The sequence below is a fragment of the Pezoporus flaviventris genome, unplaced genomic scaffold, assembly GCF_033815535.1.
Source record: "Pezoporus flaviventris isolate CSIRO_AGI_PZ_B2104156 unplaced genomic scaffold, CSIRO_AGI_Pfla_v1 ptg000129l, whole genome shotgun sequence".
Lineage (NCBI taxonomy): Eukaryota > Metazoa > Chordata > Aves > Psittaciformes > Psittacidae > Pezoporus > Pezoporus flaviventris.
Genome location: NW_026892677.1, coordinates 280,620 through 308,265, shown reverse-complemented (window position 1 = coordinate 308,265; position 27,646 = coordinate 280,620). Strand labels below are relative to the sequence as shown.

The 27,646-nt window shown below is 36.5% G+C and overlaps 1 protein-coding gene across 1 annotated transcript in view; it reads right to left on the bottom strand.

The window, feature by feature from the left end:
- CFAP46 (cilia and flagella associated protein 46) overlaps nucleotides 1-27,646 on the bottom strand; it is a 75,975-nt gene that overhangs the window by 27,574 nt on the left and 20,755 nt on the right. Inside the window, exons 11-31 of the mRNA XM_061478612.1 lie at nucleotides 25,290-25,413; nucleotides 24,278-24,411; nucleotides 21,326-21,477; nucleotides 20,664-20,797; nucleotides 18,944-19,156; nucleotides 17,537-17,747; nucleotides 17,048-17,197; nucleotides 16,232-16,339; nucleotides 15,234-15,415; nucleotides 13,223-13,354; nucleotides 10,554-10,719; nucleotides 10,257-10,341; nucleotides 10,010-10,148; nucleotides 8,784-8,967; nucleotides 8,191-8,350; nucleotides 5,414-5,604; nucleotides 3,328-3,447; nucleotides 2,781-2,945; nucleotides 2,254-2,402; nucleotides 724-822; nucleotides 327-456 (exon numbers count right to left, since the gene is read on the bottom strand). Of these exons, the coding sequence (XP_061334596.1) occupies nucleotides 327-456; nucleotides 724-822; nucleotides 2,254-2,402; nucleotides 2,781-2,945; nucleotides 3,328-3,447; nucleotides 5,414-5,604; nucleotides 8,191-8,350; nucleotides 8,784-8,967; nucleotides 10,010-10,148; nucleotides 10,257-10,341; nucleotides 10,554-10,719; nucleotides 13,223-13,354; nucleotides 15,234-15,415; nucleotides 16,232-16,339; nucleotides 17,048-17,197; nucleotides 17,537-17,747; nucleotides 18,944-19,156; nucleotides 20,664-20,797; nucleotides 21,326-21,477; nucleotides 24,278-24,411; nucleotides 25,290-25,413 (3,128 nt within the window). The remainder of the gene's footprint in view (nucleotides 1-326; nucleotides 457-723; nucleotides 823-2,253; nucleotides 2,403-2,780; nucleotides 2,946-3,327; nucleotides 3,448-5,413; nucleotides 5,605-8,190; nucleotides 8,351-8,783; nucleotides 8,968-10,009; nucleotides 10,149-10,256; nucleotides 10,342-10,553; nucleotides 10,720-13,222; nucleotides 13,355-15,233; nucleotides 15,416-16,231; nucleotides 16,340-17,047; nucleotides 17,198-17,536; nucleotides 17,748-18,943; nucleotides 19,157-20,663; nucleotides 20,798-21,325; nucleotides 21,478-24,277; nucleotides 24,412-25,289; nucleotides 25,414-27,646) is intronic.

The window sequence follows — 27,646 nt, the reverse complement described above, 5'->3', positions numbered from 1 at the left end:
GGCAAAACTGAGACCAGTGGTGAATACAATGCTTTTTCACTTCTCAGTCTTTTCCACTGACTTGAACTAGTCCCAGATTCCATTTGTAGAAATGTAGTTGTATTTTATATTAATACAGATTCTATTCTTGTTCCACAATACAAAAACTATGCCAGGCAAACTCCGCTCACATTCAGCTGGTGCCTGCCAATCTAACTAGTATGCAGTTAAACTTTTTGTGCTTGTGTATTTCTCAAGTATAAAATTACATAGAAACAAATTAGCAAGTATATGAAAATAAGGAGTGAAGCATAATTTACTAAAGTAACTGGAGTAGAAAGAAAAACCTTTTCACTTGAAGTAAGGGTATTCTCATCCCTGGTACCATTCTGCTGAGTATTTTCAAAAAATGTTTCTTTGTCTTCTGTCATAGTATGTAATTTTTTTTCTTTTTTCAGTGCAATTTCTTGCCTACACCTAAAGCACAAGGAAAAAAAAAAGTAAATTCAAATATATATCGAAAGTATTTCATGATGAAGTATTAGTGTGTTAGTCATCTTCACCAAACACTCACTCTGCAGATAAATACAAACCAATATTGCACAGAATTTTAGGGCCCAGCTAATGCACCACATTTGTGTTAAGCATCATGGGGTTTAATTCCCCCCCCCCCCCCCAACACCACTTATCAAGCGTAGGAAAAAAATCCCAGCTAAATACAGCCTCTGTAGTGAAAATACATACATTGCCTGTTCTAATTCACTAATGTAGGCTTCTCCAGCTGCTTTCTCATGATGCAAAGATGCCTGATTCAGTTTTAGGTCTGAACAGATCAGGGCAATTCTGAGAATAAAAAAAAAGAAATTTTTAAGAAACAATCAGAATCTTTCCTACATTGCTTCATCCAAGCACATTCTATGTGAAGAGCACACATTCCACGTTTGTCAGTCCTACCTTCTTACGTCTTGGTTAATACTGTCAGTAACAAAAATTTTAAACAAAAAAGGTGGAACTGTGGTAGCTGAAATTACACACTGACAGAGGTCATAAAATCACAGAATGGTTTGGGTTGGAAGGGACCTTAAATATCATCTTATACAATCCCTCTGCCATGGGCAGGAACATCTTTCATCAGAAAAGGTTGTTCAAAGCCCCATCCAACTGACCTAGAATACACACTTCCAGGGATGTGGCATCCACCGGTATCCCTAGCCCATTCATCAAACGCGTATCTCTCCAATTCAGCAGCAAAAATGATGTAGTAAAAGTACAAAAATAATTAAAATACAGTCTCACTACAGCATGCAAAAAAATCCCATACATGTGTTTGTGTTAATCTGCTTTTGTATATTGAGTAAAGAGGAACATGTTTGTGTATACATATCTGATCAAAAATAAGGTGATAGATATAAATAAAATACCATGAAATAAAATGAAATCTTGAGGAGTCAACAAAAAAAACTGGCTGGCAAAGCTTGGCTGCAAATCCATTTCCTATTAGTAAATCACTTTTAGTCTTGTTGGGTAGTAATTCAGTAACTGATTTGCAATTAAGATAAACATGCTGACCTTTGCATATAGGAATATTTATCTATTCCATGTGACCTCTTTCAGGCATTTTATAAGTACATTATTTCACAATTATTGGGAATTAAGCAAACAATTATTGCTTATAACTGTTACTTATTAAGCAAACATTATGCAATACATTTCAAAAAAGCATGACAAAACATTTTAACTAAACCAGCAATAATTTGCCATTGCATGCATATAAAATATCTGTGACTCAAATCTTTTAGGGCTAATCTTTCATAAAATTAACAGAATTTTGGTCACAAAGGCAAATGCCTATAATAGAGAATGAGCTTATTGGGGATACTTATGGGGGTTCATAAGCTAAATGATGTAACTTTGATGCAAGATGGGAGTCTTAGTTTCATTGAAACATTTTTGGACTTTGCCCTGTTCAGTTCCATAACAATAAGGCATTTCAAAAATTATTCACATGAAAGTGGTTTGAGTTCATAATCTTGTTCACCTTTCTTTGTGGAGATCATGCTTAGTAACAGATAAACTTAGTGGCTTTAATACCACAAGCAAACCAATTCATCAAAATTCTATTAAAATGTATAAAAAAGAAATTAAAATAAATAAAACCCATTAAAAATATAAACAATAAGTCATCAAAAACCTGTTTACTATTTACTGAAATATTAATGAATTGTTCTTTCCGTTGAGTTTCTCTTTTATTGAAAATAAATAAAGGATACAAACCGAAGGTGATAGAGATCAGACAGACTTCGACATTCCACAACTTCATTAGCAATAACTTCAGCTAGCTGCAAGATGGGAAGAATGAAGTGGGGGCAAAAAATTTTCTGTAGTTCTTTAGATAAAAGGTCCATAAAATACAAAGTGCAAGTCTGGAAAAAAAATTGTTTAATTCAATCAGTATAAACCTTATTTTGTATGGAATAAATTTAAATTTAAATTGATGATTCAGTTCCAAATTTTAATTAAAAAAAAATTAAATAATTAAACAAACTCTCAAGCTGAAAAATCAGTCAGGTACATAGGAGCCAGTACAGGCATTCTGTTAACGATTTTTTAATGTTAATTTCAGCATGCAGAGGGCAGACTAACACTTTCTGACGTATTAATGAATACTATGACAAGGAAGGATTTCTGACTGCAGTCTGAACATAATCTGTCTCACAAACAGAAAACCTAAACCACAACGTAGTTCCCTGCTACTTGCTTTTTCCTAAATAACACTCTAGGATTTTGAGGAGTATACTTACAGGTTTGGGGAAATTATGCCAGTTAATACCGTAACAATTTGTTTTCTGTTTAAAAATATCTCTAATTTCATTGGGACAGTCATAATAAGCCCATTCTTCTACGTTTGCTGGTAAGGTATGAACTGACCCCTTCCCTTTAGGCTTCTCTTTTCCAGAAATTTCAACCTATAATAAAAAATAAGGCCAAATTATCATTCGTTGGTATAAAATATTCAAATATCATAAAAAAAAACCCTAAACCAACATTATCTACTCAATATCCTTTAAAGTTTGAGTGACTAGACCTCTAGATGTAAAACTGTAATTTTTACAAAACAGTACTATTTTGATCAATGCAGCAAACAAAAGAAAAGCATCTGTAAATTTATGGCCTCTCAAGTCCATGCGATCAAGAGTGAAGGTATGATATAGAGACTCCAAGAGAAATTCTCAGGTTATGACAGCATTTACAAGAAAGGAACGGAAGTATTTGTTAAAACAAATGAGCCCAGGGAAACATCTCTTAGAAAGAGATGATTGTTTTAATTCCACAGGAAAGGGTTCTTACATGTTTCTTGTTGTCCTTCTCTTTTTTAGGAGCAATTACAGACTGCACCTTCTGAGGAGCTGTAAGTGGGGAAGACTTTGATAATACTTTTGTAATAGGACCTGATGCTGACAACGATACCTAGATAAACAAATAATTACAGTTAATTACTTTCAATTTTCAGTAATAATGTCAATTTCTAATAATAATGATTATTCACTGTAACTCACCATCTACAGCTATTAACAACTGCCAGGTACCACATTGTTATTTCTGTAAGAGCTTTCTTCAGAAAACTAATACTTGAGAGACCCCTAGATGCTTGTGTTATTTGTACAACCATTTAGAATGATCATGACAATACAATTAACCAGCTGAATGTAAAAAAATGACATCACTTTTGTACTAAAATACTACTCCGATTTTTTAAACCTATGTGGTTGCAAATTGAATTCTTTTTTTTAAAACTGCTACTTTAGATGGCTTCATCTTCTGCAAGGGATGCATTTCATATCATAGTAATCTGGAAGACTGCAGAGAGCCACTCTGTTCTGCTTCTGGATTAGTCTATAATGCTACTAATGAATGTTATATTAAAAAAAAAAATCTAAATATTTAAGCATATGAAAGCATCCATTGAAAATTTCTCTACACACTTAATAGCATGAATTCTGCTCTTACCTAAAATTTAAAAAGCACATTAATTTGGGAAGATGAATATATTCTCCTGGAGGGATCAGGAGTAGCAAATATAATATGAACAAAAAATAATGCTGGATGCTGCACAAGTTGTGAAATTTTCAAGTTAAAGGTATTTTTAAAGTAAGAGCCAGCTAATTTGACTGCAGTTATTGAGATTTTCAGAGAACATTTAAATATCTTCTGAGTTATTAATGAAGTCCTAACTCTAAAAGCCTGCTTCAGAAATGGACATCTGCAGTCAAGTCTGCTTTACTATTGACTCCCAAACAAGGTTAAGCTGTTCTGTAGTGCTTTTGTTCCTTTAGTACCATAGCTGTTCTTTTTCTCACAGTACTGTTCAGCTGTATACATGAGTTCTTATGATTATTGTCATTGTCCTAAAACTGGCACTGACAGCTGCATTAACTCTTTTTAATAGTCTATCCAAACAGTAATACTTCTTTCAGATACTTTTTTCTCTAGTAAGACACTCAGTCAAGGTCATGGTATTAAAAATTATATTTATATAATTCTGAAAACACCAACATTCATTTTTTTCAATTCCTGTCTTCCATCAAATGTTAAGAGTCTGAACTGATTTCACAATGAATACTTGACCATATATATATATATACATGAAACTTGTTACAGGAGTAAAAATTGCAGGCTTTTACATCTAGCTGGAATGAAGCTACATAGATATATCCTATTTACAACGCTAAGATTGTCTCTGTAAGATTTGAGTCATTACTATTACCAAGTGTATATTTAGTCCCTTCAAAGATTTACTCATATTTAATGTATAATTGTTTTCCTATGATTTTTGCTATGATTTCCAATAGCCTTTTAAATTAGACATACGTATCAGTAAGAAATGAAATAGATCGGTTTGACCTGAAATGCTGTAACAATGCAAAAAGGAATTGAGTATAACGACTGGTAAACACTGCTTGTCTATACTTCTCAAAACCTGAGAAACAAATTTGAATTTAACTATGTCACACTATTCCTTTCAGTCAAAATGACAGCCCCCTTGATTCAGGCTGTTGAAGGTCTGTCTGTAATCTAATTACAGATTCCTCAGAACTGTTAGCAATGTCTTCAGCATGTATTGTGCCACTACCAAGATCCTTTAACAAACTGAAATTACTAAATTTGCAAGCCTTTTGCATGAAATGCATGAACATACTGCAGAGAAACAGTGGGCCACTGCTTTTATCCTTCATGGCTCTTCTCCGTTTTCCCAAGAGAAACAATCTTTTTTAATCCTTAACCTGAGAAAACATGCTAGCTATATCACAAAGTAGGAAATCCTAAAGATTAGTTAAAACATCATGCGAATAGCTGGCACCACGATTACACAAGATAACTTGAAATATACTGGCCACAATTTAATATAATTAATATAAGCTCATAACAATCTCACCTGCCAGATACGGATGATACAAGCATATGCCATCAAACAGTGCTGCTGATGAAAAGGAGAACTATGACCAGAAATTAAAGCTATTAATGTCTGTGCTCTAAACAAAGCTTCCAATTCTTTAATATCACTCAGATCTTCCAAATTAATTTGGGGCATGGTATCATTTGCTCCAATGTCTGTCTTCAAATTTTCTGCAGGAGAAAATTTTGGTATATTATCTTTTTCTGTTAAAAAATATATAACATGCTCACAGTGACAGTACTTACAAAATATTTTCAAAAGTTAAAATTTCTGAATTTAAAATGAAAATATTTATGAAAAGAATTAAAATGGAAATCCATCTACTGAAGATGTTTTTCTTATAGTGATGCAATGCTACTCATACCATGTTTACAATGAATAATATAACAGCTATGTATATTAAATGGTGTAAGCCTGACAGAGAAATTAATTCCAACGCAAGCACACTTTATCTTCTTGAAAATAAATCCGTGTGAAAGACAATGTAACTTACTTATTTCAGCCACTTGAGAAGCATTGCAGTTAAGTCAAAATCCCCTTGATCTTGATGTAGTGTTTTCTACCTGACCAAAGACGAGATCCTAATTCCTGGTAGCCTAGCCAGCAACAAGCATATTTGGCCAGCATTCACTTCCAAAACAGGAAGGAGCAATAATCTAACTACAGATGGGTCAGTGTCAACTAAGTCTAGAACAGAGCTCAAGCTCATCCTTAAGTCTGTAACAAGGTATCTTAATGGTTTTTGATGGCAACAACAGAAGATACTCTGCTACTCAATCCTCTCCTTTATGCTGTGTAATTCTAGTTACTTTTCAGTAAACTCTGATGCTTTATGGAAATTCCAACTCTGCTTGAAATTCAGTTCAAAGCCAAGTAATTAGCAGATTTTCAGCTTGAAGTTAAGTACTATAAACACATGGTTCTCTTTCAACATCAAATTGATGCTCTACAACATAAAGCAGACTGCAGTAAGGGTAACACCTGTTACTGTTACATAATCCAGTAACTGTCACAAATGAAGTCACTAAAGTAGCAAAGAAATTGAGTGAATTCTGAGCATGATTAACACTCTATAATAAAGTTAACACACAGTAAAGTTAGGGAAAGGGACAGTTCAGCAGATTAATTTTATTCTTTCATAATAAAAGATACAGATGGCAAGATGCTGGTGGTCTGCAAGATGGGTAGGAAATTTGCTAACACGCTGTACTCAGATGGCCAGGATCAATGGTATTTGCTCAGGTTGGCAGCCTCCTGGGATCCCACAGGGACTGGTACCTGTGCTGTTCAACACAGAATCATAGATCATAGAATCATAGAATAGGAAGGGCTGGAAAGGACCTTAAGATCATCCAGTTCCAACCTCCCTGCCATGGGCAGGGACACCTCACACTAGACCATGTCACCCAAGGCCCTGTCCAACCTGGCCTTAAACACAGCTAGGGATGGAGCATTTATCACTTCTCTGGGCACCCTGTGCCAGTGCCTCACCACCCTCACAGTAAAGAACTTCTTCCTTGTATCTAACCTGAACTTCCCCTGCTTAAGTTTAAACCCGTTACCCGTTGTCCTATCTCTACAGTTCCTGATGAATAGTCCCTCCCCAGCATCCCTGTAGGCCCCCTTCAGATACTGGAAGGCTGCTACAAGGTCTCCACAAAGCTTCTCTTCTCCAGGCTGAACAGCCCCAACTTCCTCAGCCTGTCTTCATACAGGAGGTGCTCCAGACCCTGATCATCCTCGTGGCCTTCTCTGGACTTGTTCCAACAGTTCCACGTTCTTCTTATGTTGACGACACCAGAACTGCACCCAGTGCTGCAAGTGGGTTCTCGTCAGAGCAGAGTAGAGGGGCAGGATCACCTCCTTTGACCTGCTGGTCATGCTCCTTTTGATGCAGCCCAGGATATGGTTGGCTTTCTCGGCTGTGAGCACACACTGAAGCCAGCTCATGTTCATTTTCTCATCAACCAACACCCCCAAGTCCTTCTCCACAGGCCTGCTCTGAATCACTTCTCTGCCCAACAGTTGTCCAGTACTTAAAGGGCAGCTACAAAAAGGATAGAGGTTCTCTATTCACAAGAAGCCACACAGAGGAGACAAGGAGCAATGGGTACAAGTTGTACCCAAAGAGGTTTCATCATGATCTAAGAAATAAATTTTTACAGTAAGAACAATCTGTCACTGGCACAAGCTCTCTCCAGGGACATAGTGGAGTCCCCCTCACTGGGGGTTTTCAAGACACAGCTAGACAGGGTGCTAGAGATCTCATCTAGGTTCCCTCTTCCATGCAAGATCGGACCTTCTGAGGTTATTTCCAACCTGAACTGTCCTATATTTGAATCTGATTTTTCTTATTCTACTGTTTCAGTTTCCATTAAAAGTTTTGTAAAAAATTTCTCAAAATGTATGCAGTGTAAGAAGTCCAGCAATCATAACCAACCACATAAAGCTGGGTGGGGAGATCATTAAAGAATAAGTACAAACTTTAAAACACCACAGGACTGTAGAAAACCCAAACAAAACCACTAACAGAAATGCATGAACAGAATATTGATACTGGGACTTTGACCAAATGTGTGATACTAAAGACACTGAACATTCACAGATATATTTAAGCTAGCCTTGAACAAATGACAGTGAATATCAGAGAAAATACAGCCATTACAGTCCTTTGTGGTATCTAAGCTGTAAGTTAAAAACATCTCTTGCGTTTGTTGCTGAGGAATTCCTCTGAAAGATACACACTTCTTACATACCTTCTTCTTGTGAGGATTGCATAGGAAATTTCATACGTAACAAAAGATCTACAACCCAGTCAAGAGGTTTAATAACATCATCATGGGGAAACTGGTTATGGTACAACCATTCAGCAAACTCCATCAGATAATCAACTTTCTGCCATTCATTTTCTTGTTTCTATAAAAGTAATGAAGGAAGAGTTTATTTGTACTTTGTGATGTAAACAATCAAAATTCAACACTGTCCTAACAGAAGCAAAAAATTTGACAGTGAACTGTTTTATTGGCATCACATAATCAGAGTTACGCTAAACAGAATGTAAGAGAAAACTCTACCAGATATTCCTTTTTTTAAATTAAAACTTCTTGCAATTGGCTACTCTTAGCCATTTCAATTTGGCAGGACTCAACTGAACTTTTACTGGATACCAAGATTCAACCATACACAGTTCTCCAACTGAAGAGCAATTTCAAAGTTATAAAAGTAATGGTCAAGTATACGGCCTTCCTACCAGTTCCATTATAGACTTCACAGAACCTGCAATGCCATGAATCACTTGAGAAACATTGTTCTACCAGCATTTGAACATATGAACAATAAACTGACAAACCTGTAAAACAGTGACTCCATTTTGAAAACAGCTTAACTGTCCAACAGCACTTCTAGAGGCTGTTGCCAAGTGACGCCACATATGTGACAAGTAATCTTCACTTTCATCTCTGAATTTCTGAATATCCATCATAAAATTGCATCCCAATCGTGCCTTCACTGTAACCATGTGTTTCAAAAGCAGGCTAGAAAAAGACAAAACAAATTGCAAGTTACTTGTATCTGTACATGTAAAGTAACTTCGTGTGCAGCATAAATATACTAGTTTGCATGTCCTGGGTTCAGCTGAAACAGTTATTTTTCTCCTTCTTAGTAGCTGGTGCAATCCTGTGTTACAGCTTTAGGCTGAGAACAATGCTGATAACACACCAATGTTTTAGTAGCTGCTACATAGCGCTTACTCTAATCAAGGACTTCTCAGTCTCTCATGCTCTGCCAGTGAAGAGGGGCGTAAGAAGCCAGGAGGAAGCAGAGACAGGACACCTGACCCAAACTAGCCAAAGGGGTATTCCATACCACAGCATGTCATAATGTCCTGGGTTCAGCAGGACACATGCCCAGTATATAAACTGGGGGGAGTCACCCAGGAGGTCCAGATCACTGCTTGGGTTGGCCTGGGTATTCGTTGGTGGGTGGTGAGCAATTGTACTGGGCATCACTTGCGTTTATTGTTGGGTTTTTTTTCCCTTCCTTTTATAGTTTTACACCCTCTCCCTTTGTTATTTCCCATATTATTAGTAGTAGTGGTAGTAGTAGCAGTTTTGTACTGTACTTTAGTTATTTAGTTCTTATCTCAACCTGTGGGAGTTACATTCTTTCAATTCTGCTCCCCATCACTCCAGGAGTGCAGGGTGGAAGAAGGGAGGGAATAAGTGAGCGGCTGCATGGTTCTGTGTTACCAGCTGGGCTTAAACCACAACAGGCCTTTTTGGCACCCAACATGGGGAACAAACCCATGACCCTGAGACTGTCTCATGCTCTATTGACTGAACATAGTAAGCTTATAAACTGACATAAAAAGCCGTAATTCCTTAAATTCAGATGAGACTGTGTAAAAAGTACCCTAGATAATACAGTTTCCATTTAACATAAACGGGTTTACAGCTAGGAAAGAGTAAACATAATATTTTCCCAATGCAAAATAAAATAAAATAAAAAATACTTGGAGTTTTATACTTCTCACTAATCAGGATGATTATTTTAATAAAAAAAAGTCAATCAACTTACAGCCTGTGTCTTGTCTGAGGCAAAACTTGAACAGCTTCACCCAGGACTTTTACTGCTGTCTCCCAATCAGCTTTATCAGCATGTATGTGGAATAACAACCCATATAGGGAGGTTCTTAATGTCAGGTCTTCCTCAGCTCCTTTGAAGTATATTCAAATGCTATATTAATATACTGCACAATTAGAATAAATAGAGTACAAAATAGTGGGGTTTTTTAATCACCAGATCAAGAGAGAGAAGAACATGCCTGGGAGAAAGCATCCAGCTGACAACCCAATATTTTGAAAATCCTTTGTACTCCACTGGTGCAAAGGCAACATTTCCTTCTTCTCCTGAAAAGGCAAAAAAGAAAAAGTGCGTGATTGCCTGCATGTGCGAATGTGTGCTTGGTGAGTGCAGGTAAGTAACCACCCCTGTATTCCCCTTTTAGGAACGGACTCGAAGCATGCCCCCAGAGCTTCAAAGCAAACCAGATTGTTTCTTTATCATCAGTACCAATCACTAATCACAAGCACAAGTAATAATACCTGACAGATATTCTTACCTGTTTATTTTTAGATTCTGCTTCAATTATACTCTTCAGAATTATTTCAGTAGGTTCTTTAAGCTGCTTTCTGTAACGTGGAGAACCTAGCAAATGTAAACATGCATTCCAGAAGTGTCTAGCTGCAAACATTACAAGGGAATAATTTCCGGCTTCACCTGCGTGCCTGCAGAAAGTGGAGCACATCTTAATGAAGGAAAGCTATCACGCTCTAGCCAAAACGAAGGATTTTACTTCTGCAAACGCTGGAGTTTACCTGATCTAGGCACCACCATATATAATCTTGGGAATGAGGGGTTAACATATATGCTTCATACAAAAGATATTTTCCATTTTTGTATACAAACCACCTTCAACCATTCAGCAGAAGTAGCAATAAACAAGTACCATATCGATGGGTTTATCGTATTTCTGTGTAATCTTAGCTCAAGACCCTTCATCTTAAAGTAGTTGAAATCTACTCAAGATGTTCTTATGGGAATAATCTACTATTTTTTGGCTATTGTGTTGATTTCTCACTCCAAAACCTTTAAAAATAGTACAGAACAATTATTAAAATGCTATGTATTTTGCATAGTACAGTACTACTGTAACACAAGAATATACCCCAAATGGCTCTAACTGCATTCAAATTAGTTTGAGCATATTCCATGCAAATGTTACTTTGAATTAATTAAATTTAGTAACTCTCCAGATTGTGATACAACACAGTACTCACTTGAGTGAGAAAAAGCTTTAGAATTTAGCTAAAAATTATGGATTGGTATAAAACAATCACCCATCAAAGAGTTTTAAGATAAAAAACCACAAAAGCCACAACAGGTTTTGAATCTGGAACCTTTGCCATTTTCTCCCATAGTTTCATGATTTTTCAAGTCCATATGCTCACATATCTTAGACTGTAACACTAGACATACTAAGGCTTAAGTTTTGCTCACCGTTTTTTGCATTTGTTTTGAAATGTGTCAAGCTATGTACTTACATATAAATGCACTCAGTCCTTCCTAAAAAAGTGCTTGTCATAACATGCAAATTTAAAAAAAGAATACGGATTTATCCACATTGTGACATGACCTCAGAGTTCTGTCACACTGGCCACTCTAATTTCATTCATCACTCTCTTTTTTAAGATTGTCATGGTTTAGACCCAAACAGCAACTCAGCACCACACAGCCACTCACTTACACCCTCCTTTTTCCCTCCCCAGGTGGGATCAAAGAATCAAAGGAATGTAAAACTCACCAGCTGAGATATGAACAGTTTAATAACTAAAGTACAATATACTAATACTACAACTATTAATGATAACAATAAGGGAAATAACAAGGGGAGAGAATATAAAACTAAAATGGGAAAGGAAAAAAATGCTAACCACCAGTGATGCACAACACAATCACACAGCTTCCATGGACTGACACTCAGCCTGACCCAAGCAGAAATCAGTGCAGTGCATGACAGACTGCAAAATCCTTGATCAGGGCAAGTGCTACTGGGGAACACCTAAAACTTTGGTGTGTTACCAGCGTTATTCCCAAAATAAAGCAGAAACGCAGCAGTGCACCAGCTACTAGGGAGAGAATTAACTCAATCCCAGCTGAAACCAAACAAGAATGGATGAAAGAAAGAAAGTACTACAATGTTAACAGCCTCACACTGGCTATCACATGTTCATTTTCTAAGAGTTCTAATTGCCTACTTTTGCTCGTTTATTTTTTACGAATAGCAAAGAATCAATACTGAAGTCACGCATCATCTACATATCACCTCCTGCACATTCAGGATTTAAAGCAAACTTTCTACTTTGGTTTCACAGCATACAATTCACAATATTGACATCATGCTCTGCAACAGTGGAGACTGAAGACTCATTGGTTGAGGAGTAGCTTTGCTGAAAAGGACATGGGGTCTAGGTGGACAGCAAATGGAAAACCAGCCAGCAGTGTGCTCTGGCAACAACAGCCAAGAGCATCCTGAGCTGTATTAACAGGAACATACAACAGACTGGGAGAATTATCACTCTTTAAGTCAGCACTCTTTAGACCACATCTAGACTACTGCATTCAGTTCTAGGTCCCCCAACATATGCCAGATGTGGACAAACTACAACAAGCTCAGTGGAGGGCCATCAAGATCATTCGGGGAGAGCAGCACTTGCCTTGAGAAGAGAGATTGAGAGTTCAGGGCTAGTTCAGCATGGAGAAGAGTTGGCTTTGGAGGACCTAAGAAGAAGTTTCTTAATAACCTAACAAAGTTATTGAGAAGCAGCAGCCAGATTCTTCATAGTTGATGGCAGGACAAGCAGGAATGGGCTTAAGTTGAAATAAGAAAGGTTCAGAGCATTTATGAGTAAAAACTTTTCCCCCATGAATACAGTTAAGCAGTGAAACAGGTTACCCAGAGGCTGTTCTGTCACCATTCCTGGAGGGTTTCAAGACCAGATAAAGCCCTGGGCTGGTCCTGCTTTAAGCAGGAGTTTGGACTAGACCCCTTCTGAGATCCCTTCTGACTGGATTTTCTAATGACTCCGTGACATTACAAGATCAGCTATGTGGAAGTACTTGATAAATTTACTAACTGTAAACATCTTTCAAATCCTTTGTTAAGCATTTCAACTGTAGAACCCCAAATCTGTCTGGTTTGTATTAGTCTTCTCTCAAAATAAAACATACCAGGCACTCTGAACAAAGGCTTTTGATGCTGCTACATGCAAATGTTTTCTTCCGGGCAAATTTTCCATGATACTCTTCCCTTGTATACAGGCAGTAGTGCTCAACATTTCTTGTCTCATTCTGTTACCAGGCCTGAATAAAGGCAAATAATTCAAGAAGCGTTAGTCTTACAGTGTAAGAACATACCAGTTCCTATTAATGATGCTTTCAAGTTGTTACTAAATAGATGTCCCTAGCTTTGGAAGTTACAAATGCTTCTACTGACTTTTCTTTTAAAATCAGAAGATATTTGAAAACCTGAGCATTTTGTGAAAAGATATCAGATATAAATTATATTTTTCATCACTTTAATGATGATAACTGTGAAATAAGATTAAAAAAAATCATCTGTATTTAGCAAACACAGTTGGAGTTTTCTCCCCATTATGGACTATTGTACAACAAAGAAAATATAAATCCAAAGTCAAACTTACTTGGCAAGCAATTAAAAACATAAATAGGAAAAATTAGACAATTTTTATACTTTCTTTTGCAATTGGTCTCACTTATGTCTGGTAAAGTATGCACAAGGCTCTGGAGAAACTGATTTGGGGCATATTCTACAACATTTAAAAGAATGTAGATTTCAGTCCCAGAGTAAATTTTAAAATGACTAACTAAATAAATGTGATAACTTTGTTTAATACTGATTTTATACAAAAAGAAGTAATACAATTTGCAAGACTTTTTTTTAATGCCTTGGTTACAGTGTGCAACCATATACAGAAATACATGGTATCTCTACCCTGTGGTGAGAACCGTCATGTAGTTATGACTTGTGTCCACAAGAGGACACAACTGTTCTACTGTACAAGTTAACAGCACCAAAAAAAAGTTAAATATTTAACTCCTTTGTCCTGAAGTTGTGCTTCACCATGGGAAGACAAAACTTATCTTCCATTTCTCTGGAAACAGCGTTGACAATCCATGACTACATTTCTTGTCAAAGAACCAGGCATTTTATTATTCACTAGTCTGCAGATTGCTGGATACTCAGCAAGTATTTTCTCAATTTCTGTAATGCTCTGAAACTACATATTTCCTACTAAGATATCTTATTTGGTTTTACATCATTTTCCCATGTAGCAAACGTGTTTTTGAGAATTACTTTTTAGAGAGAAAAATGAGCAGTAAGCTACGTTCAGAGGTTCACGTTTATTTCAAGCTTCCTACATTCCAACAAATTAGTACTAAGTGGGGTTGATTCCTTTTGCTTTTGATAAAATTACATTCTGTTTTTCCAGGAGATTATATTAAAAAACCCAGATGGATTAAAGGATATCACCTCCACCAACAGATTCTTTTGTATACAGATCTTTTTTTTTTCTTTTTTTTTGCCTTTGAGATCAAGATTTAAATTATTACTTAAGATAATGGACTTTTGAAGAAATTCGCCCACATGCATAGGTAGTAATAAAGACCATAAAGACTACCTGACACCAGAGACTGGAATATAGTAGCTCTCTCACTGTCATTCAGAGCTCCATCTTGCTCATGAGCTGTGTAGACCAGCTCAGCACTGCCACAGTCTGCATCAGCAGAAGCATTAGAGTCAGGTACTTTTTGCTTGGAAATTATAAAAAGTCTGAAAAGACCATGATTGCCAGAGACCATTTCAGGAAAGCAATGCAGCCCCAGAAGACTCTCAAATGCGTGTGTATATGACCCGTTGATTCACTTGGATAACAAAATTCACATACCTTTGTGAACTGGGTCTGGAGCCACAATCTGGATCACACACTGCCTTTTACTCAGGCTACGATGCAGAGCTAAAACGTCATCTGCAGTACCTAAGTAACTGATACTGACAGAGGCAGTAGAAAGTAGGAAAATTTTGCTTCCACCTCTAACTGTATAGTTTCCTAATAAAAAAGATTCTTTCGCTTTTAATTATGTGATCAGGTGCATTTACCCTTTCTTCAAAACTTAGTTCAAGTATACCACAGTATCACGCAAAATTCCATGTACTTACATGTCACATTTCTTAGCATCTCTGTCATGGAAGAAGTTCTCATCTGACTGCAAGATCCTTTTGGAACAAGCCATCACTGTTTCATAGTCATGTGACACATACGCAAAATATGTAAATCGTGCCATTACCTGCAGTTCCACCAAGGAATCTGACCAACTGCATTCCAAAGCCAATTTCACTAACTAGGGAAAAAAAAAAAAAGCAGCAAACAAATTAAAAAACCCGAAAGTGCTCTTTTCTACAGCACTTACATGGTTACAGCTGTACCTTCCACACAACCCACCTGCACAGAGAACAAGTACACGAGAAAACAATCTAGAAAACCAAAGAGTTACAAGAACATTCAAAATATACGGCAGAGAACCATTGTTCACCTTGTAGTATTATACTAGTGCATGTACATCTAGCTGCAAGTGTGCATGCCTTTTGACCAGCAGTATCTGTCAGTACTTATCACATCTTCAGTCTTCTGAAAATCAATAGAAAAAGACTTCTGAAATTCAGAGCCCCTTTTAGTTAAGCCAAAGATAAGAATGAGAGATAGCACTGTTCTTACAATAATAGTGTTTCATGCATAGTTTCATTATAGGATCCTCCTTGCTCCTTTTGCTTTTGCAGTAATAATAATGCAAATATAAAATACCAATTATGAGTATTGTTAATAAATTGGTAAAAATGAGGCTACTACAGTACTGCTGTCCAAAACTAAGCCATTGAAGCTAAAGCTAACTCATAATATTTGGCATAAATCTGTAAACCAACTTACTACAATTAGATACCAACATATTTATATATATATATATCTATTTATAAGGACACAGATCCTAGTCTGGAGAAAGGACAATGTCACCAGATTCCTAGATAAATGGGGAAATACATCTTAGTCTTTTAAGAAAGCTCTCTACAGAAGGCAGAAGTTAATTTTGCCTCCATCTAAAACTGAAATAACATTGATACTATGCAATTTCTTAAAACTCAAGAGCTAATAAAATAAATACCTGAGGTAAGCTAGGAACAGTGAAATCCATGAGACCCAGGCCATTACACGAATACATTTCTAGACCAACAAGAATTCTTGTCATAGGATTTTGTGCTTCATCATTGTTCTATGCAGAAATAAAAAGCAATGCATTAACAGGTTTTGCTTTTTCAAGTAAAAACTGTTAAGGAAGTTAATTAATATGAGAAGGTAATAATAACTATATTTGGAATCCCCAAAGACCTCCTCTCTTCATTGTGTCCTTAAATGGAGGATTTTATGTATTTATTTATTTTTAATTAATACTGCGAACTCTAAATTACTACAGTTTTAACATCAGGAAAACATAGCAGCAACACAATGCAGGTAAATTCATGTACTGCTGAGGGATTATGGTTTTATAGTATAATAAAATAAAAAGATAGGAATAAAACTTTACTTATGAACTTACTAGGCCCATATTCTAGATACAGACCGTATTAAATGTTGATATAAAATATAGATGATTTTTCTCATTTTTCATGTAGCCATTTTATGATTTTAAATATATGAATTCAAACCCAACTTTGTTATACAGTCATCATATAGCAAACATTACCACAATTATTCTTGGCAGATAAAAACAGAAGGCAGAGTTAAGAAATGTAGACTCACTGCTATGCCAAATGTAAAGAATTTGCTGTGTTCCGTAAAGATTTATCGGAACTACAGCCAAAATTTATTTTCACATTGTATTTAAATATATAGAAGATACACATTGATAATTCCATTCATAATGAAATTAGCTTTTTCAAAGAAAAGTTTCAGCATTGTGCATGATTCCAGAGCAAAGTACCTCCTCCTCTGGCCCAAGTTTATGTCCAATCTGCTGCTGATTTAACTGTTTGGCTTTCACCCACGTAGCAATGATCTGCTGTTGAGCCGCAATAGGTACTGTTTCATTAGGTGCCATTCCAGTTATCACATTTAGGGCAAATTCACAAATCTGAACACCAAGAATTAAAAAAAGAGACTGAAACACAGGATAAATGTGGAAAGCTTTTTGTATGGAACATGCCATCCATTAGTTGTGTTAAAATTATTGCACATGCATGTCTAAGGCTAACAACATCTCTATAAAGTCAAACCATATAGTAAATAGAACTTCCAGTCCCCAGCTCCAATTGGTAAGGAACTTCAGTGTGCATTTGGGGAGGACCTGCAGTGGAAGAACTGTAAAATATGGTAGCTTATTTTTTGCAAAACGTTTCTATCATTTAATTTATATGAATTATAATATATGACAGCAGACCAAAGATAACTATAAAAAATGAGGGCTTTTTACCTCTAAGGCAGCTTTGATATCAGTAAGTCCACTGGGATCTACTAAAGAAGACTGGATGATATTTGCTTTTTCATGTTTCTTTACTGAAGCTCTTCTGCTTTTGTCTGCTGCATCTTTTTTTATCATCTCACCAAGTTTTGGATTTGGAATCCAACAAAGAATTAAGCCTCGAGCCAAAGCATTACATAACATCAATAAAATCTCAGCACTTCTGCAGAAGAAAACAAAAATCAGAAGTGCATAATGCATCAGATCAAAATAAAAGGAAGTAATAAAGCTTATTACTTTCATGCAATAAACATTACTTGAAAGTCTAGATTTTTTTAAAAAAGCAAAGTTATGGAAGTTACAAAATTTTTTTCCACTGTAAAAGCAGTTAAAATGGCTACAGGCACAAAATCCCACACCAACTCTCATAGTTTCCATCATATTATTTCAGCTTTTTCTATTATTTCTATTTCCTCACAGAAAAAAAAAAACCAAACATATTTATGTCAGACAAACACAATTAAAAATCATTTTTTTTGTTAGTGGGTTGCTATGCATGAAAATAACAACTACTTCCTAAAAAAACACCTAAGGCATAGGCCTCACATAATTCCATTTCTTTATTAGACTGTGGTGTCCTTCAATCAACTGCTGTAACTGCTGTGCTAGAATTACAATTTTTTTTTGAGAAAACACAAACTGAATTACGAGTAAGACATTACTGCTGACACATGCTAACATACATCTCAGCATTAATAAGCAGGTACTACCAATGTTCACCTCTGCACAAAATGTACTTCAGGTTTTGCTCTCCAATACTATTAAAAAGTCTGCTTTGCTGCTGGCCCTGACAGTCTGCCCAGGGCCGAGGTTGCTGTCAAAAATGTGCTACAATTTATAGCGTTTCATTCACAGTAAGACTTCGACTTGAGCATCTCCTCTGTTAATCATTCTCCTATGCACTTACTATGCAACAGGATTTCTCTAAACCACAGTGGAATCTATGTTCCCATTTTTATGGTCTATTAATGTGCACATTTACCCCCCTCCTTTTTCCCCCTCCTTTTCACCTTGCTCTGATTAGACATATTTACAATAATATAGAGTAACGAACCGTATTTACTATGTAATTCAACTTCAGAGCACATGACAGCAAGCAAACACATTTTGAGCTCTCCTGAAAACTCATAGGCTAAACAAATGTTCCTGATTCTTTCTGACTAGCTTAACAAAATGCTATTTTACATGAACATATTGCTATTCCGCAGCGAAGACGAACTAATATTGCGTAGTATAAAGTTCAATGAAAGACAGCAGTAAGTGTCATTCACAGCACAAACTGATTTAGAGTGTTTGTAAAAATATTTTTCCTGTTTTAGAAAACAAAGACCATGTTCATAACCAAACATCTAAATTTACCCATTGTGCCCAACAGTCTTGATGGCTCCAAGAAGAGTGTGCAGGTACTCAACAATTTCCCTCTGTCTTCCTGAAGAGATAAGATGTCTATTGTAGTTTAAGATATACACCACAGCATTGTGAACAATCCAATCTTCATTCAATTCTTCTCCTATTTCAGCTGCACGTTGGAAGTTTTCCATAGCATACTGAGATAAGCAGTCTATCCATAAGCTATAAAGTTAGTATAAAGAAGCTGTTATTCCAAAACTTCAACACTAAGAATAATATCATAAGATTAAATATGCAGCAGCACATCTTAATGAACAACAACAACAAAAATATAATTACTTTTCAGCTGCATTTATTAAGTCTTTCTACATTAAATTATGTTTTGCTTGGATCAGAAGATGACTCAGGAAAGGAACTGGAATCAACGTAAATTGAATAGTCTCGACACTCAAATGCTATCAGATTATAGCTCACACTTCATCCACACAGGCTTTTTAAAATGCATGTGTGAATCCACATAGAAGTGCTAGAAATCATTAAATATCCATGACAGGGCTCGATTTGAATACAGACACAAGGCATTCTACACAAGAGTTAAGGTGTCTTTTTCATTTAGTAACTAAATGTGTTCTTGCACTCAAAGTATCTCCAGATGTTGTGAAATGATAAATTAATTTTTAATAGAATAAGATCTTTTTCATAGACTGTGCAATAACTTTCTTTCCAGTAACTTTTTTCTTATTATTAAGATGCACTTTTACTTAGAAAAAGCAATATTAAAAAACAGTCTCTAATGACGGTACAGAATTGCCATGGTTGAGTCACAAAACCGAAAGCAAAAACTGGCACAAGGTATTACTATGTCAACAATGGTACAAAACACAGTAGACCAAAGTGCTTTTTTCCTACGTGTTTTTTATCTAATTGGGTAAGCTCAAAAACAGCTTAGTAGCAAATTTTGGAACAGAATCCTCATCATCTTTGTCCCTTGTTCCGGTAAGTTCATATTTTTTTTCCCATTTTACTAAACATCTGAAAGCAGACAGTGTGAGAAACTTTATTTAACCTTCAGACCTAATGAACAGACTTAGGAACACAACTCTGACATCCAACTCTTTCAGGACATGATCACGATCACAATAAGGCTAATATTAGCGTGAATGGGAACAGAAGAGAGTTCAAATGTCATCTTCAGAATTCTCCCCTTCTCCTCCTTTGAAAGAAATAATCATGTGAAAAAAAACCCTGACACTTGCTATCCTCTACTCTCCCTTATTCACTTCAGGTATTTGATGGAACAGACTGGTTTTGCAATTCATTCTATGTATTCAGATACTCAGACATCATTATATTTATAGGAGCTATAAAGCAAGACAAAACGGGGTTTGATTTGGGGAAATACAGTTTTAAATACCGAATAGAACAGTCTTAAATGTCAGTACAACACCGATTTAACAGTTTTTAAGGTTGGGATACTAGTTTCAAAGAAATAAATGTTAAATGAAAAACAAAATACACACTCCAAAATGAAAGCAATTGAGAGAAAATTATCTCAAACAATTTCTTTAGATTCTTATCCTTTTCCCATTACCACAACTACTTACAAATATGAATCATCTGGTGACAAGGAATTTTACTAAGAAGAAATAACTTTTGCAATTATCATCTGAATGTGATAATAACTATCTGTTACAGTTCTTATGTCTTTTTATATATTTATGAAAAGCACCTGTATGTTTTCCATTCTGGATCACTTTCAGACAGATATGAAACATATTCTGGATGACACTGACTTGCATCTTCTGGAGGTACAGCATGATCATTCAGCTCAGTTCCCTGCAATCTTAATAAATGAACAGTTGCCTGGAAAGATACACAGAAACACATTTTTTATCCAGGTTATCCTGGTGAAAATAGACTGTGACTTAGTATTAGTGTTGTTACCTCTTCAAAAATCAGAAAATACAAAATGCTTTTTCAGATGGTGTACAGGCATGCACAACTGCATGGAATACAATGTAAAATACTTCATCATCTCCCAATTGTCTGTAGATAATTCTACTAAATAATTTAATTTTGAAAATTATATATATATATATATATATATACTTTTAACCATGCTGGAACTTTAAGGATTCAGAAATGTCATGTCAAACATTTATAGCAGAATCCCTTGTAAAAACGTATTATCACCACCTGCAGTGATTATAGCTATAGTTACTTTCATAGAGTATTTTGATAAAGATGCTTCATGAAACAACTTCTGCCTTTAGTTCCTGCGGAGATAGTCATTAAACAAAAATTCCAGTACTTTAAGATTTATACATAAAATTATACATAAAACATAGCTAAATAAAACAAACATGAATGACAGCTGTGCAAATTATTTACCTCTGCATTAATGAATCTTATTTCTGCTAATATTCTTAGTAAATCTCTTTCAAAAGAGAAGGATTTAGTAGCTAGTAATGATTCTACTGGTAAGCTGTCACCTTGACCATCATCCAGCACAGCTGTAGTAGCTTTCTTCTTCTGTGCTAAAACTAAAAAGACAGAATTCCTTTATTTTTATCAGGCAAATCAGAAAAAAAAAATGTCCATTTTAAAATGTAAAAATTTCTCCATGTCCTTAAATCCGCAAGACTTAACAAGTACAGATTTAAAATTGTTTCATTCACTTTTTTTCATCAGTACAATCTATTGCACTCAAAGCCTGTTCTTCTCAAGCAGTGCTGAGGTATCAGCTACCTGTGATATTGCTGCATTTGTGCATCAACTTCAATATTTGCAGTAAAAAACTTGCTCCAGTCATAACATGCTTACTGAGATTACATTAAGATGAATATAACTCATGGTCTCTAGTCCAATTTTATTGCATCAATGAAAGGAGAGTGCTGAGCATTACGTAGTGGATAGAATCTCAGCATTTTAAAATCATGGATGGGTTTCACTTTCTGGCAATTTACACATCATAAGAGAGAAAAATAGCATTATTTTTTCTTTTGTTTAATAATGAAGAGAAAGGAACAAAATTATTTTGATATAAACACAAAGTAAGAGCATAAAAGCTGTCATAGTGGGTTTCCTCTACATTGCTGGCCAACGGTGGGTGTTTGAGGAAAAGTAGGATACACAAAGCTATTTTCAATCCTGGTCTACCTTCACAGTTTTTCAGAATCTGCATGCAATTTCCTGAACCAGAGCTTCTGTTTGACCATCAGGTTCAATACTCTTTGATGAATCTGACTTACCAGTTTTTCTCTAATTTTTTAACCATACTTCAATATTCAAAAATAAACTTTTAATTTTGGTTAAAAAGTAAAGCTTTTGTTTTCTTAAAACCTCCAGTCTGATAATTTGAGTGGCTTGCTCCTGGTGCCTAGACCAATCACACATATTCAAATTCTCCAGACAAGCCATGTTTTGTCTTTCATCTCTTTTCCAAGCTAAAGGGAAAAAGAAGTACTTACTAGAAACTCAAAGCAACCACGTACCCACTATGGTAATGGAAAGATCATTAATAGGAATTGGTATGTTATTTTTCTCTAACTCTAGAACATCTTGAATTAGGTGCCTTTGTTCGGGCCTGACAACCCAGCAAGCCTCTGTAAAGGGTCTTCACAATACAACTACTTTTCCCCTATCCTCAATATGATATACGTAAAGAAAACCTTTCATTTTTCTCACGCACTAATCCGAGAATCAGTGAGTGGTTTGTGTTGGAAGGGACACAAACTCACAACTTCCAACCCACTGCACTGCCAGGGGGAGGGACACCGTTCACTAGAGCAGGTTGCTCTGTCCAACCTGGCCTTGAACACAGCCAGGGATGGGGCAGCCACAGCTTCTCTGGGCACCCTGTGCCAGCGCCTCAGCACCCTCACAGGGAAGAGCTTCTGCCCAAGAACTCATCTCAGTCTCCCCTCTGGCAGGTTAAAGCCATTCTCCTTGTCCTGTCCTTACAGGCCTTTGCTCAAAGCCCCTCTCCAGGTTTCTTGTAGTAAAGAAAAATGACATGGAGCATGAAAATGAATGGTGCAACAGTTCTCAGAGAACTCCAGCCAATCATAGCTTGCTTTCCTTGCCTTGAGCATCTACAAGCCTATTCCTGTTTCAAGCCTGTTCATGTTTCATTTAACTGCAAGGAGCTATTTCCAAACTAGAAACTGTCCAGAACAGATTACCTCAACTGCCCATCAAATGCAACATTGTCTCCTTCACGCTGACAGAAACACCTAACGCTGAGTGGCAGTATGAATGGGTTTCCAAGAGGCTGTTCTTGAGAATGCTGACTTATGGTCAGAGTTAGTGCTGGATTTCTGGTGACATTCTTCCTCTGAAAGCATCAACCAACTTCAGCAACCTCATAACAAACTTTAATTGAACCATTTGAAACACTTCTAAACAGAGAGGAAGAGTATCTTTATGCCCTGCCTTCCCAGGAAAAGACACAGACGAAATTACAATTCCTGTAAACTTTCAGAGTATGAGAAAGACACTTTTACCTTGGAGATGGAAAACTTGTGAAAGAAGAACATACCAGTTCCTATTAATGACTGGTTTGGTGCATAGCTGCCCAGAGGTCTTGGTAAGTACTTTATTTTCCCTTTAGTTTGGAGAAGAGATGAAAGACAAAACACGGCTAGTCTGGAGATACAAAATTTGTGACAGAAAACAGGCAAATTAAGCCATATTTTAAGTGGACCTTGGAAACAATCTAGAGAAAAATGTGGAAAAGTTTCAGTTAACATTGGGTAGGAAAAAAAAAAACAACCCAGCCAACAGGCTGTGCACTAGAATTACATCGGTTCTTAAGGTTTTATGAACTCCCACGCAAAAAAAAACACTTTAACAAGATATATGTAAGGAAGCAGCTAGTGGTTTGAAAGTGCTCTTTCACTGAGTTCAGAATGTGTGTTCGATTTTCAGTAGACCCTCAAGAAAGAAGGCACAGACAAGGTCAGATACCTCAGAGGACCACTAATAAAGGAGCAAAGGGTAAAAATGTTACCACATGAGCCTCATACAGAGTGACTGATAATCCATTTTCTTCAGTTTCCTCAGATAATTAAGTATGACAGAGATGGGTAATATGGACCTAGATGACCATTAGGGAATGAACCTATTTTCTTAGATAAATAAATTTCATACAAGTACTTTTCTTTTGCACCAGTGAAACACTTCTGAAGGCAGAGTATGGCTTCAACAGAGAACATCCTGACCGACTTCAGATCCATCCACAGGAAGGAAAAAAAATAGTAATATTGAGTGACTTTTTCAAGTAACTCTAATAAATGAGGGAAAAGTTCCTCTCACAACATTTGGAATAATTTGTTCACTTACTTTTTTTATTAGGCTTTGCTACCTTCCTAAACAAAGTATCATCATACCAGAGACAGAATCTGCACGCTGCACGGCAGACATCCCACACTTCTTGCTTACGTGCAACTTTTGCCAAATCTGCCCAAAGTCTAATTCTACCAAAGAAAAAGCATACATAAAATTACTTCATAAGCAGGATTAGCAAGAACATCATGTCACTAACGATGGCCATCATCAATAGAATTTTAAGTCTAATAAAAATTAATAAACGGAAGACTTCTTAGCAGGAAAGCTAATACTATTACTTTATCAATCTAAAAAAAATCCCCTCAGCATATGAAGAGTGGGTCAAAATTCTTGCTTTGGATAGTAACCCTACTGAAATTTCATAATGTGTGTGACACCCCTATTATCTATCTTGCAAAATAAACTAAATATTTCAAAACTGATGCTGAGAATTTCAGAAAACAAGTCTTGAAAACAAGTTTGGGTTTAGCATTTTTTAGAAAACAATTTTAAATTTCCTCACAGGAATTTTTAGGGAGGAAAAAAAAAAAAAGCAAATACCTCCTTTTAAATCAAGAATGATAAAACAAAACCTTTGATTTTTCTACAAACTTATCTTCCTGACTCAGAATGGACAACTTCATTTCTTTGTTAAAAAGGTTGTAGCATCTGATATGGTACAAGGACCTAAAACCACACTGCAGCAAACTTTCAGTTGTTCATCAAGTTATTCAGTCTTCCAGCCTTAATCCACTCATTTTCTGTGTATTCATTTCACACCAACAGTTGTTTTGTGCATGTGAGAGACATTAGAAGCAGCAGAAGAATACTGTTACACAGAGCATGTGAATGTAATGGAACTTTTGAGATAAATTTAAACACATGCTTAAATGCTCTGCCAGGTCTGACTCAAGTATTCAGACTCGTAATACAAGGTGCCATCAAGTAACTTAGCTGCAGTAAGAAACTTTCCAGTTAGACACTTTTACACAAGATGAAAGAGACACTTCTTGACTATAGGAATTACCTCTCTCTGTCATTTCCACTTCTCAGGTGTTTCAAATGTTCATCAACTTTCTCCACACTTTTAATATGATGTTGTGCTTTAGCACAGAGGTAGCTTATCTGACTCCTACTTTCACCTGAGGAAACTTAGCAAAGACAAAAGAATTTGAAGTAAATTTTAAGTACAAGATATTAAAAAGTCCACATGAAGGGTATGCTTTTTAGAATCATAACTGGTTTCTGAAACACATAAAATCCAGCACTTTTTTAAGCTCTTCAAGCTTTCCCCGAACCAACCAACTAACATGAAAACCAACCCCATCAGCATGAATTCTATTTTTTCTGTATGTTCAGATATAGTTGTCCATACAAAAACTGATTTAATCCTTGTTTGGCCCTCAAATATCTCACGTTGTTGTGGTTTAAACCCAGTCAGGTAACTTGTTCACTCACTCCCAGTGAGTGGTGCCGAGCTGACAACAATCAAGGTCCGTGTCCGTCTCCCCCCCCCCTGCACCGGGGCTCTCCCCTTCCCCGCTCCCGGAGGAACGGGGAGGAGGATCGAGAGAGTGCAACTCCTACGGGTTGAGACAAGAACAGTCCAGCAACAAATCACCACCGCTACTATCAGCTAAAACAATGATAAGGGAAAATAACAAGGGAAGAGAATACGATACCACCGGCCAAGAAAACGAGTTCCACCCGGAAGCTCCTGTCCTTCCGGGTAACTCCCAGTTACCCCCCACCCCGGCCATGACGTGCTGTGGTATGGAATACCTCCCCGGCTAGCCCGGGTCAGGCGCCCCGTCTCTGCTTCCTCACAGCTTCCCCTCCTCCCTGGCAGAGCATGAGCCTCACAGAGTCCTTGGTCAGGGTAAACATCACTTAGCAACAACCGACAACATCGGCTTCACCAACACTGTTCTCAAACTAGAAGTCAAAACACAGCACTGCACCAGTTAACACAAAGGAAAAAACATGACTGCTACTGCTGAACCCAGGACACACGTACACCTCTTTTCTGACGGAACATGCATTGCTCTAATGAGCCTCAGTCAAGAGTAAAGGGATGAAGTTAACACATAAAGTTCACACTCATGTTAAATTTTAAGTACACTTAACCTAATCAAACACATTTTCAATCAATATTAAAGTTTGTTGTTCTGTTTTAATTTGAGAATACTGACTTCTGGTTTACTTCATCAACAGGATACTGGGCAAAAATATTAAACAAAGATATTACCAACACAGAATAATGATACAAGGGAGGAAGAAGCTGGCTTGCTGAGGTAGAAAATCCCTTCAGTGGTACAGATACATCAAAAAGAGGTATTTTTTGGCATGTAATGACATAGAAGAGATGGTTTACATTAGAACACAAGTAACTTTGATATAACTGAGAAATCCAATGAGTTTGGGCATTCACTCGAATCTAAGACATCTAAGACATCTCCCTAGCACAATGAAGACTGAGTAAGTTTTAACTTCATCCTCAAAATATTCACCAAATAATACCAGAAAATACATATATTTTTGGCTTTAATATATATATCTGCAGGTTCACTTACATTCATATACAATGAAAAGAGAAAGGTGTAGCGTTTTACCATTCTTGCTAAAAATGTTTTGAAATGCTTTATCTAGCATATAAGGCTGTGATACTCATAGATCAACTGACAGACAACATTCAGTACAACGAGCGATGACAGTATTATAGTGTAAGGTTTAAGGGCAAAGAATTGTGGATTAAAAATGTACACTTTTCTCTGGATCTGTGGGTACAATGCTCTCTAAATTAGGCCAGCACATACATAGGCAAAGAATGAAATGATGATTTACAGGTTTTATGCAACTTAAAAGAAAAAATCCCAAAACACCTGCAGATCTGATGTCCTGTCCTATGTGTGTTTCAAAAATACAAGTTAAACATATATATATTCTTACCCTTTCAATAAACATGTTTCAGTTTGCTGTAACTTAAGAGAAACTTAAATGGGTTTCTACTTAAACAGGGGAAGTTCAGGCTGGATATAAGGAGGATGTTCTTTACTGTGAGGGTGGTGAGGCACTGGCACAGGTTGCCCAAAGAAATAGTAAATGCTCCATCCCTGGCAGTGTTCAAGGCCAGGCTGGACAGAGCCTTGGGCAACATGGTCTAGTGTGAGGTGTCCCTGCCCACGGCAGGGGGTTGGAACTAGATGATTTTAAGGTCCATTCCAACCTTAACCATTCTATGCTTCTAAGTGTCATAGAAAGATCAAAAAACATTCTTCAGATGACAGCCTCAGGAACACCTTAAATCTTTCAAAACAAAATCTTACAAAATGTTATCTCAAACAGGAATATTTTGATAATAGCTGGTTTGGAAGCACAGGACTC